General features: G+C 47.3%; 1 protein-coding gene across 2 annotated transcripts in view; it reads left to right on the top strand.

Annotated features, from left to right (window-relative positions):
* LOC100679306 overlaps positions 1–13,232 on the top strand; it is a 59,120-nt gene that overhangs the window by 32,891 nt on the left and 12,997 nt on the right. The window contains exons 3-5 of one of the 2 annotated variants that reach the window (XM_003426968.5): positions 1,542–1,656; positions 2,602–2,786; positions 4,782–4,895. In XM_003426968.5, the coding sequence (XP_003427016.1) occupies positions 1,542–1,656; positions 2,602–2,786; positions 4,782–4,895 (414 nt within the window). The remainder of the gene's footprint in view (positions 1–1,541; positions 1,657–2,601; positions 2,787–4,781; positions 4,896–13,232) is intronic. The other variant, XM_003426969.5, reaches the window with a different exon arrangement.

Genomic DNA, 13,232 nt, shown 5'->3' with positions numbered 1-13,232 from the left:
TACTTCAAGCAAATACCTAGCGCCGTTCATTTTCCCCGCGTCGAGCATCGCGGGAACGAATTTTTCCAGCGGGAATATTTACGAAGCCGCGGCGCTTAGTTATCGCGCAAATGAAAAGTGAAGGCAGGCTGTGTTTTATTTTCCGTTTCTTCTTTTTTCCCTTTTCGAAAATGCGCACAGTACACCGACGTTAACAAGCGTCCATTCGTCTCTCTCTCTCTCTCTCTCTCTCTCTCTCTCTCTCTTGCAGCGTTTCGCAGGAGCCGCCGCGGAAAAAGACAAAGTGTCGCGAGCGAATGACTAGACTTATTCTCATCACCTAATGCTCGGCGGCTGTCTCCTCGTAACCGGCATCAGAGCGAAGAGAGAGAGAGAGAGAGAGAAAAAGCGTAGCCGTCCGAAAAGTGCGAATCTCGACTAGAGGAGAAAAATTCGCGCGCGCGCGAGAAAGAGGAGAAGGCCGGGGTAGAAAGGAAAGAAAAAGGAGCGTATAATGATACTGTCTGTTGATCACACGCCGGCGCAGCCGTGCGGTCGGAGAGGAGCGAGGAAAAAAAAGCGTAAACGACCGGACGAGTCGAGCAAAAAGAGAGGAGGCTGCTGCTGTTGCTGCTGCGGTCGAAAAAAGACCATAAAACGCGTAAAAATATTCGCTCGTCGCGCGAGGCTCTTCTCTTTTTCTCGCCCCCGCGCACTGGCGGCGTGTAAAGAAGGTAGAGCGAGGGAGAGAAGGAGGGCATTCGCTCGTCGGTAAATGAATTCCCTCCCCGTGTTCCCGGCCGGGAAGAGAGACAGGACGATGACGAGGGGAGTCAAGCGCCCTGAATAGTTTCCCGCGAGCTCTTTTCTCTCTTGAGCGAACGACGGGACGTGCGCGTCGTCCCCGGCATCGCGCCGACTTTAAATTGTTCAATTTTAGAGGAGCGAAGCATGCACGCGTGTACGTATACACGTTACGCTGCGGTAAAAATCGAGTTTTGCAGATTGACGAGGAGCAAAAAATAGGCTAACCGCGAGCGAGCGCCGTATATTCCGGATAAAAGAGTTCGAAAACTGCTTATTTGACGCGTAAAGTTTACACGCGCAGATATGCCAGGCTCGCGCGCGGCGCCGAGCTATCGACTTGGAGCCTGCGGAATTTGCGGCGAAAGTTGTAGCGCTAAACGCGCGCTCGCGCAGTGTCGAGATGAGCCGCGTCTTTTTTTCCTCTGCACAAGTTTCCCCTTGCCTCTCTCTCTCTCTCTCTCTCTCTCTCTCTCTCTCTCTCGCGAGCGCGAGGCGCGTATAATTGAAAGTTTGTTACTGGAAAGTTTTTACAATACACGCGCTCTGCTTTCAATACTGCGAGTTGTATGTTTTTTGCGAGTCGCTCTCTGTGCAGCTGCAAACTTTTCGGTCTAGTCGTTTTCAATTCAGCGAAAAAAGATAATCGCATTACACAGCGCGCAACTTCAGACGCAGCGTGTGTATATAGCTCTGTATCGATCCGGATCGAGATTATACCATCAGCCTTGGTAATTGGAGATGACTTTTTATTGCAGCAACCGGCCAGGAGAACGAGTTCAAATTGCGCTCGAAGAAGACGAATGATGGCGTGGAAGTGACGTGTGGCGCCGTGGGGCTGTATCCTAAGCCGACCCTCGATATCACAGTCGAGTGAGTATACGCCAACTGCACGCGAGAACGAGAGCGAGAGGAGGAAGTGCTTGTTTGCCTCGATCGTGCTGCTGCAGCTCGCGACGGGATCGACGTGTACATACGCGGAGATAATTGCAATCGCCGAGTGCGCTCTCTGCACTGATGCTGTGACGCGCGCTTAATGTCAATCTTTTTCTCGTCTCTCTCGTCGCGCAATTACCTCGTGCTGCAATTATACGCGAAAATTTCATTTTCGCCTCCGCGCATCGAGTGAGCGTATCAAGTTTTCGGAGGTGTACACACACAGCGAAGGCAGCTGCGTCGTCGGAAAATCACGTTAGAAGGGTTCGGCCGCGCGCGAGTTTCGGGGCCCGAGACGCCGGCCAACTTCGAGTTCAGCCGAGCGGGCTTTCCGAGTATCCAAACACACGGGCATCCCGCGAACTTGCAAATTCGAGCCTCGGCGGCCCTCGCGTGCTACCTGTTATACCGCCTCCTCACATACGCATGACCTCTTTGAGTAATCCGCCATTAAACCGCGTACGCGCGGAAGAACCTAATTTGCCACAGGTTGTTTGCTTCAAACACCAGGCTGTCCGGGCTTGTCCGCGTTTGTCGATGCCAAAGCTCGAGAAGTTCGAGAGCTTCTTGCTCCCCGAACTTGTGCGTCTTCCGAGCTTCGCGATGTATGAGGGATTCTATGAAATTAGTTTGAAAATTTTCTGAAAAACGAATGTGTACCTTCGATTTGTTTTACCAAAAAGTTTGCGAGCTCGTTCGCCAAACGCTTCGCAGAATTCCTCACTTCCGCCGAAGTCGATTCGGTCGTCGGCTAAACATATTCCGAGAGATCTTGTGAGAACGAGCGAGATAACGCTATGCCGTTCCTACTGCAGGCGCGCTATTGTATGCGTATGAATTTTCAGAAAGTGACGATGTACACATCCGTTGTTTTATTTGCAGAGGCTTTCCCGATATGCAGTCGTCGAGGCCCATTATCACGGAAACGCCGGATGGTCATTACAATATCGATTCGTACCTCGCTCTCGAAGATCAGGATCTTCCAGACTCGGCGGTTATCAACTGTGTACTCGGGATACCGAGCGTGAACTACAACGCGACGAAAAAACTCGTCCATTATCCATCAGGTTAGTCTGGAAAGTAAATAATTACTTCTTGCAAATTAATGGTTATTGGCTTGTTGATAAGCGGGTGAAGTGTATGTTTACATCGTAATGTACACACGTTGTAATCACATCTTACAATCATCATTTGTAACACGAAAATACCACCGCATATGCATGATACTTTTACATCAATATTCACAATTTTCGTGTATTTTTTTTCATGGTTGATTAATTTGGCTCGCGCGCTCTGCAATAGTTCAAGTGGTGCTTTTAATTCAATAAAATAGTAATTTTCTAATCACAAGTAAATTATGTTTCGTCAAAGCTCGTTTCAATTGCAGAGTTCACTTCGAGAATTAGGTTGAGACTATAGTTGATACAATCGGTTCGAGGATATTCAGTAGGCCGCTGGTATACTTAGCTTTTTCCATTGATTTTCGCTACATACACTTCCAGAGCTGAGAAAATCCGAGAAACGCAGAAATTTTGCAAAATTAAGTGAACATTGCAATTACCAGTCATAAATATTAGGGAGAATTATTTTTACTAAATTGGGTTTCGTTCGAAGAACGTGTTAAGGGGTCAAGCCTGGGTTAAATCCTGCAAAAAAAACAAAAAGATATTCTTCTTACCAAAAAATTGTTGATTTGATGTTATTTGAAAAAAATATTCTATTGAAAATATATAAAATATACACCATTTTTATCGAAAAATAAACATGTATATACCTTGTAAAATCATTGACCTAAATTCATGACATTTCACTATATAAATAAGTGTTTTCAGTCACTTGCCACGGCTTTTTGAAAGATCCGGACCGTCTTCTTTACTCTATCCGGGCTTAAAATGTACCTTAAACATGTCCCCTCGGACCGATCGAGAGACATTTCTAAAAAATATAAATCAAATACTGCTAGCAACAAATTTTGTTATCTAAAAATATCAATTACACATTCCTAGCAACAAAATTTGTTGCTAGCAGTATTTGATTTATATTTTTTAGAAATGTCTCTCAATTGGTCCGAGTGGACATGTTTAAGGTACATTTTAAGCCCGGATTGGTAAGAAGAATATCTTTTTGTTTTTTTGTAGGATTTAACCCAGGATTGACCCCTTAAATTTTATCAAATTTTCAGCCTTTGATCAACTGTGATATTAAAATTTCGAGAAATATTATCAGTTTTAATTTAAAATTGTTCGGACCAATTCGATTTAATTTCACTCAATCACGATGGAAAACTGGATTAAATTTCTCTCTCGTGAATTAATCCTACGAGAGCACATTTGTAAATTCAATACAAAGGTACGCTGTCGCGAGAAAAGCAATTTCATTACTTTGGCGCAAAATGATTACGTCAGTTTTAGCCGAATATAAAAATGATGATTCGCACAGTGGCGGCAGTGGTGAATGTGATGGAAAATATTTCAGAAGTCATATGCTACTGGAAGTGCATTTTTCGTCATAGTAATTCCGCGTGAATGCTTCGGGTCCATAGTTCGAAAACAAAGCACTTTGGAAAAATCAATGATTTGTCGAAACGGGATGGACGACTTGTTCGGGGCTGCACATACGCGCGCGTCTATGATTAATGCGAGTCAGCACACAGCAGCGCGAGATATAACGGAAAACTATTTGGTGGAGAAAAGGCGCGAGGTTATACCGTTGTGGACGTAAAGAATGTTATCACGAAAATCACCATAAAAATCGCATCAAACTTCTCCAACGCATTTCGACACTTATTACATATTATACGATAGCATAAATCTTTGCTCGCTATAAACAAGTCGAACGTTATCTTATTTATGCGAACGATATGCGACGCTGAAAGTGCACTTTTATCATACACGATATTGTTGTTATTTCTTGTATGACTTACCTGAACGATTTTCCATGTAACAATTCCGGCACGATTCACCAACAACAATATATAACGAAAAATTCGCACGAGCTTTTTGGCGGGCGAGTATGTGTCTATGCTTAGTTGATGGACGCGGTATGTGGTGTTTGTTGTGCAGGAAGGGCTACCACTACCGCTACCGCAATAACCGCCGGTGACACGACGAAGCTGTTGCGAAAGCTGGAGATCCAGGCGCTTGACAATTCACAAGCTGACGCGAGCAGTGGTGGTGGTAAGATCATGTTATTCAAGCAAATCCACACTTTTTCCCCTCTTCTCTCACAATGGCACACTTTGCACCTCATCTCTCACTCTGGTAGATCATTCAGCCTCGTTACGTTTATGCCAAATATAGCGAAGAATCGCGCGTTCGATGCGTCGTGCCATTATTCGCCCTCAAAACTTTCCGACAGCTTCTTCCCCTCCCTGACTTTTGTTATACTTTAACGCTACGATGAGAGGACAGACACACACCAATCACCATTATGGACCATCGTCGCTATTCTCTCCGAGCGCGAAGAGGGGCCGGGCTGTCTCGACTTTCGAAAACTCTGATTGAAAGAAAGTGAAGAGCATAGCAGTGGCAGCCCACGCGCGGGAAAAAAGAATAAGAGCGAGAACGGTCGAAACTTCACGTGCTATTCGCGGAATTTCAATTGGCCAAGTTGTTCTCTCGCAGAGTTGTGTGCTCTTTTCTCTTAAAATTCCTGCGTCTCGCAAATCAATCCCTCGCGAAAGAATGTATAGGTGGCAGACTATGCGGCCGTGGCCGAGTTCTGATAAGCTCGACGACGCGCGGCTCTCTCTCTCTCTCTCTCTCTCTCTCTCTTTCTAACTGCGCGAATGGAATATCTCCCCTCAGGCTATACGCAACGGCTCCCTGCGAACACGTGTATGTACGTAGGAATGTACGCGTGGATGTATACTGGTATTGGATAAAGTTGACGAAGACGCGAATTTTGAGAAAACTTTGACGCGCTCCTACGCACCGCGAGCGGCAAAGTATGCGCTGTACGTATGAGCGAGGAATAGCAGTTTTCAAAACAACCCGCATAGTACAATGGGAAGCGGATGGGCGAGCTTGTTTCAAGGACTCGGTGGCCGGATAGTTCTGAAGAATTCCAGCTTGTTATGCGCAATTTAGGGGAAAATCGCTCGCTGTACGTATCGGCTCTCGCAGATGTAGTTTTGCGGCTTACGCCCCTAAACGCTTGCGCTGGTATTTTTGTCTTTTTTCACTTTGTGAATCATTAACCGAATGCATTGATTTTGATTTTCTCCTCTGTTTAATTGAGTAACGCTAACACGTGTGAAAAAGTTGGAAACTCGCACCGGAGAACGGAAAATATACACCCCTTGAACTCAGTTTTAATCGCGCTGGACGAAACTACAATGGCGTAAAAGCTCCCTTTGGGCCATTCCGCTCGCGCTTTGTGATTCCGCGCGTAGCCTGTTATCAAGCTATATAACTTGATAAAACAACGCTCGAAAAAAGCCCGGAGTACAGAGAACCGTCGAGTCGTTATGCGCATTCGTGTCCAGCTCTGCATTGCGGTGTTTGGTAAAAATTGGAAATAACATAATAAGTCCGTAGCTGTCATACGAGACGATTTTCCCTCCCTGATAATCACCGTACACCGATGATTCCAATCGCGCGATTACATCCGCTCTGGAGAAGAGACATTCGCGCGGGTTATTGAGAAAAAATTCCGCGTCATGCTGAAAAAGCTCGAGCGATTTCGCGCTCGAACTGCCGCTCTCGCAGATAGGATCCGCGATGTTTCTTATCTTAATTATAGATTATGCGCACTGTAACTGCGCTCCCAGCTATCCCCCGCGGGAGGTGAGCTAGCCAATTAAGATAAGTAAACTAATTAAATCGGCGAGCGATGATCGTTAAAAAGCGACAGTCTCTCAATTTCGAGGCTGTGCGTCGCGAGCGAGCGAGAGAGCTTGCGCGTGGCGCATTCGCTAATGGTTCTTGAAGCCGAGTTGAGCTTACTGCGCTGCTGCGTATATAGCAACGGGAGTCGTGGAATATAAAGCAAGTGCCATTTCAGATGTCTGGCTGAATATCAAAACGGGGCTAGACTGCAGTCGCTCGAAAGGCGCTGGTTCTTTGCTTATCCTTGTGTGTGTGTGTGTGTGTTTGTTGCGTTAATGTTGTGCGCTGATTCCACGTTTTCGGTGGATTCGTGTTTTTGTTTTCTCTCGTTGGAAAAGTATAAACGCTGAATGGCGAGTTTCTTAACTTGATTGAGTCGACGCGAAAGAGCCGCGTGAATTCATCACGTGAAAAGAGTACGAACGCGTCTGGTACTACTCGAAGCGTGTGTGTGTGTGTGTATTTAAAGGTTAATTTATACCATCGGCCCGATGTTTACGTATCTCCGGCAATTTCCCGTCTAATGGACTGGAAGTTATCAAACGCGGAAATCACGGCTGCGAAAGCGCCCCCCGGGCAGCGAGTCTCGAGTTAAAGTGTCAGTGGAGAGAGAGAGAAATCGAAGTGAATAACGCGTAAAAAGGCCGTAAGAGCTGGCGTAAAAAGTGCGCGGCTCGTCGATACGAAACTACCTAACTGGAGCAAAGCTCCCGACATCGAGCGAGCGAAATTGCGAAAAAGCCGAGCGCGCTTGCTACTCTACAGCTCGTCGGATCGAAGATAAAGCGGCGCGCTGCAAAGGATTTTTCGTTAAATTACAAAGCGCATTACACAGTTTTCAGAGGCGAAATAAAATCGGTTAATACAAGCGCAGCTTCCGCGAAAGGCAACAAAAGTTGAGAATATACAAGAAAGCTCGAGCCGCGCGAGCAGCTTGAATTAATGAATAAAGGAGCGTGTATTCTGGAGCGCTGAGGCGCGGAAACAAGATGCCAGCGACAGGGGGATTAAAAAATTATAAAATGCGCGAGAGAGAGAGAGAGAGAGTGACAGGTCCGATATTGAATCTGATGGACTTTCGCAATATGAGCTTTTTTTGCGCTAAACGAACGAGCCGCAAATTGCAAATTGCATCGCGACAACGCTGCTCAAGGAGGAAAATAACAGCGTTCATAAAATCGGCAGTCGCGTATATTGTAACGTATCGGATAAAAAGTGAAAAATAACAGTGCTCGCCGCGTATCGGTTTCCCGACCAAAGATTCCGTAACTCTTCCAGAGCGCGAAAAAAGCTGCCGTAAAAATAAGGCTCGCAGCCAATCGCGTTAACGAAGCAATAAAAGTGTTGCCCGACACCTCTCTTTCTCTCTCGCTTTTCGCGGGGGCATAGCTGCACACACGCGTAGGTATACCTATAAAGCTGCCGCAGAAGGCAAGGACTATAATACGAGAGTCGCCGGAGGCAGGAAAGCTAAGAGAGAGAGAGAGAGAGAGAGAGAGAGAGAGAGAGAGAGAGAAAGTGAGAGAGAGAGAGAGGGGTAGCGAAGGGGGTTATGAAGGATCACGCTCTGATAGCTTATCATCCAAATCCGGGCTGCTGCTATTGACGGGAAATCGATTCGTAGCAGGGACAGCTTACGCCGCCCAGAGGCGCTTTCTCGCTCGCTCTTCTCCATTCCAGCTCGTCGTGTATATGGCTACTGCACCGGTGCGCCTCTTTCTCTCTCTCTCTCTCTCTCTCTCTCTCTCACTCTCTATGTATATGTATATACAGCAGAGCACAGGTTCGCCACTATCGCGCGAGCGTCAGAAATACAGCCGCACAGCGCTGCAGGATGTGTAGGTGTGTGTACGTTTCCGCGCGTATTCGCTTCATCGGAAGAACACGTATACACACACACATATATATATATATATATATATATATATATATATATATATATATATATACGTGTGTCCTGGATATACAGGCGGAGAGAACGAGCTGCGACAGCGGACAAAGGAATATACGCGGTTTCGACTATTTCTTGTTGTCGGCCATGCGCGCCGCCGTTTGCTCCACGTTACAAGGCCGCAAAGGGTGATGCAGGGCCCTTTGACGCGCGACGCCTGAATACGATTACATGAGCGACGCATTGTCGTGTGTGATATTACACACGTATACACAGACAGAGGTACGCGTGGTGGGACGAATATGCAGCATTTTGATATTTAAAGGGATTATGCGTCGCGCATAAATTTTGCCCGCTAAGCTCGCCCGACGCGGGGGACTCGATTTTCATAAGCGTATGTGCTCAAAGTGAAATTTCAGAGCCGCGCGCGAGCAGCGGGAATACATATTTGATCTAACCTTTGTTTTTCTCTAGAGTGGCGAGCTAACAAATTTCCTTATGCCTCGTTAAATCTCGACTCGTTTCGATTCACGCGCGTGTCGCGCGGAGGAGTCGGAAAGAAGTCGCTCACAGATTAGCTTGATCTAACGAGGCCGGTGCGAGCTCAACAAAGCTCGATAATAAATTTATTATTCCGCAATCTCGTTTGGCTCTCGTGAGGCGGATTTCCCCGAGATAAAAGGCGCCGCGCACCGATCGTTGTGTACGTTTTGGCGCGCGCCTTCCAGTATAACACTAACTCATCGTTAGCGCGAAGGACTGTCGCCTCTGCGTGCCGGCCGTTAAACCTGCAGCTGCGGTCCGCTGAAAACTCCCGCCGGCGTCGAGCGCGCGCGAGAGAGAGAGAGAGAGAGAGAGAGAGAGAGAGAGAGAGCCGGCAGATTGTCCATAAAATAATTAAGAAACCGCCCGCGGCCGAACGCCGGGGATGGGAATAAAGGCCCATTTAGTGAGTAATACGTGCAGCCCGCCGGTGCGCGCCTTTTACCTGGAAAGGAGCCCGCGGCCGAGGATTGCGCGCGTAATGCTTTTTACGATACGCTCACAAAAGCTGTGCTGGAATCATTTGGCTGAAAAAAGAAGGAGATTCTTTATTTTCGTCGGGATGGATTGTTGGACGTCTTTTTGTGCTTTTTCGAAAAATGCTCGAAACGGAATTAGAAAACGAACAATAAGCTCCCATTATTCTCGATCCCGATGCCAAAGGAAGAAAAGAGAATCGATGAATAGAATGATTCGTTTCCACACCCACGTCTCTGTGTCCATATAGTATACCTGTGCTTTTCCCGAACGAGAGAAAATAAATGATGAAGAGAGCAAAAATAGCGCCGATAAGCGCGCGCGGGAGCACAAGAGAGAGCCGTTACAGCGGCAGCAGAAGGCGAGCAGATAAAACGGAAGGAATAAATAGACGCGGGCGTCTCTTTATTGCTCCGGTCGTTGGACAAGATTTTTACGAGTGTCGGGGATACGGAGCCCCGGATTTCTATTTTGACAATGACAAGAGGCCGACCCTCTCTCTCACACCCACGCACAGACGCGAGCTACACGGTTTTATCGCGCTCGGGATGTATACACTGACCTATTTCGGTGCCGATCCCCGCAGGGATAATCGTGCCTTTGCTCGAAATTTTCCGAAGGTATGGTGCAGTTGTGCTGGTGTCCTAACACCCGCGAAGGGCCGAGTTTGTCGGAGGTGACTTCGGCGGACGTATGTACAGCCCTGTCATGTACCTTTCGCGGTACGACTCGTATAATTATTACGACGAGCTCGTATAATATTGTGCGATCAAACGAGCGACTATCCGACCACCCTGTGTAAACACGCATCAAGTGTCATTAACGAAGCAAACATTCTGTATCGCTCCGCGCGATCTCCCCTCTATATGTATATCTATATATCCGTCCCTTCTTCGCTCATACAACTCGATGTAGGGGATCATAGTCGGGGCCACTCGAGCACATTATTAAGACACTCGGCTAAACTTTGGCTATTTATTAGTCTAGCGCGCATCATTCGCTTCTCGCTTTATTAATTTTGCAATCTAGCTAGGCGGGCTCCCGCGCGAGCGCGAGTGTGCTGGGGGTAATATTAGCAACGAGTTTATTAGACGCGCGCAGTAGCGACGTCTTGTACGCGTATAGGCTCCCTCTACTCCGGTGTATACGATAAACTTGGCGAATAACTCGTTATAAACGAGAGCGAGAGGGGGAGGGAGGAGGTTGTCTGGGCACAAGTGACGCCGACCCAACGCCTTTGCGAAAGCTGACACCCATTAGTTGTACAATATCAGTTTTTCCGGATACATCATCAGAATTCAATGTACAAACTATACTCACCGCCATGTCGCTCTCCCTCCCGAAGCGATTCCCACTCGCCCATTAATCTCCCATTTCTCTTCGTCCATTTATCACGATCTTATTATCCGCATGATTTTCTTTCTCCTCGCTGCGTATACACCAGCCCCGACGAGAGCTAACGCGATTTCATTTATTATATCAGCTATCCGAGCCTCTTTGTGCCGTTATACTATATACTCTTTTTCCCCCCTTCGAATTACGCTCGTATAGATATACATTTTCTTTTTCTGCTATGCGCGGCTGTTTATATAGATCCGAGTGCCGCCCTCGAGTGCCTTTGAGCACCCCTCGAATTTCCTCGGCTCCCCCTTTCAGCATTCGGGACCGACGACCATTAACCGGCTGATTTGTTAACGGGAGGCCGTGTGCTGCTGTACATTACGCACACACAGCCACACTTGTATATTACACCGACGTTTATAGAGCCGTGGCGCACTTTGTCGCCGCATTATAGCCGAAAAAATCTGGTACATATTAGTTCGCTCCGAGAATGCCGAGGGTGTGGCATTGTAGCGTCGGCGATACAAAGGTACCTGTTGTAAAGCTCATATTATAGTTGGATTCCTCCCCTTATTTTCCCGTTTAGTCGTACATAATTGCGGCACGACGAATCAAAGAAAATTTCGGGCGCATAGCTCGTTAGACGCAGACTGGCGCGCGGCAAATTCAATTTATGCAGTCGCGAGCGTGGAGTCGCTTTCGTTGGAAATTTTAAAGCGAAAGCTTGACTCGCAGTTGACTGCTTGATTAAAGTATACATGCGCGCGTCGCAAATTAATAAGGTCGCGTGAAATTTTCCGTGAAATTCCGCTCGCGTAATGCACGAAAATTCGTCGATATAGCGCGCACTGCGCGTTCTGTGTTTAAAAGTGCAAATTAATAACAACTCGTACACATTACGCCGATGGCGATCGCAAAGCTCGCGAATCAAAATTTCCCGGAAATCTCTGGAGAGCTGCCGGCGGGGGCGGAAGAATCGAGTGAAAACAAAGCCGGGCGCGCGCTACAGGCGCGGCATCGATATCGAATCAAATAATAAAACGACAACACGCTGCGCGCAGTGCCTTTGACGAGTCTGATTGATTTATAATTTCTCGCGATGCTTTTCCATTAGCGCAGGGCTCGAGCCCTGTATGTATGTATATAAGCGAGCAGTTAAGAGAGCTTTGCATTGCAAATATAACGAGGCGCGAGCGACGCGACGATCCGTGTCCGTTGCAGAGCCCGTGGAATTTTCGACGTAATTGAAAAAAGCGCAATTATTCCGGGCTGGCGAGCGACAGATAGTTGGACAGACGAGAAAGAGATTTGTTTTTCCAGCGAGAAATAAAGGGTTAAATAAGTGTGGAGCTCGGGGAGATATAGGAATCTTTCTCTGGGGTGCGGATATGTGTGTGTAGCAACTTGATTTCGTATAGTAACAAAAGTATCAAAAGTATTTATACTGCAATGCGAAGTCTGCCACCGTTTTAATGATTAAACTAATTCGTGAATATTTGGAGCTACGAGAATTCAGAGTCACAAGAAGGAAAGTCTATATCTCTGAGAAATATTGTACAAACCCGTCATCCACAATCCGTTCGATGCATCGACAGTCGTCAGAAACTCGATATCTCAAAGATACGCAAAAATAGACGCGAGTAATGAACAATAGAAAAACTGCGCCGAGAATAACACCTGCAGTGTAGCGTAAAGAAAGAAACGTTAAGTTCCGATCAGCGTATTTTCCGGCACCTTACTGCGTCGCCGATTGGAAATAGAATCTCTATACGTAAAATCCATACAGCCATATCGTGGAGCTGCGAAATGTAAGTATTCGGCGAAATTCTCGACGTTCTCGTGGAAAACTCCAGAGTACAACGAAGAGACAGCTGCAGCCGACGATTCGATTCGCACGTTTCCTTCGTCTGAATGCGTATGAAATATAAACAGGCGCGAAGATTCCACGCACCGGCGCAGCAGGATATCCTATACGCGCTTATTATTCATCGAGGCATAAATATCTTTACTTAAAAATCGCGTGCCAGAAAATACACTTTGCAAACACAGGAAACAACGAGCGCAGCAAAAGAGCCACAAAATTCCGCAACTGTCCCTCGTAAAGCCGCATCCCTCCGGCTCCGCTCGCGAAAGCCGATACAGCATTTGCCAACGCGTCCCTCTCTTCCAGTCCCTTTTCACACCTGTCCAGGCCAGCTCGGACTGAGCCATTCCAAGAAACGTGCGCAGTAGTAGTAGGCGCGCGGGCTGCATATCCGGTCGCGAGCGAAGCCCTAGAGAAGAGCAGCGCGTCCCTTGCGGACTATACAGTCGCGCTGCAAGCGCCTCGTCAGAGGCTAGTAAAAAGAGCCCCTGCGCAAGTGGTCAATGATCGTCGGGCCATACGTGAGCGACCCTCGAGGCTGCGGCAGTACGACACGACAAAGACGCGG

The sequence above is a fragment of the Nasonia vitripennis genome, chromosome 5, assembly GCF_009193385.2.
Source record: "Nasonia vitripennis strain AsymCx chromosome 5, Nvit_psr_1.1, whole genome shotgun sequence".
In the NCBI taxonomy this organism is placed as follows: domain Eukaryota; kingdom Metazoa; phylum Arthropoda; class Insecta; order Hymenoptera; family Pteromalidae; genus Nasonia; species Nasonia vitripennis.
Note: the sequence above shows the minus strand (reverse complement) of the source record. Positions and strands in the feature narration are given on the sequence as shown.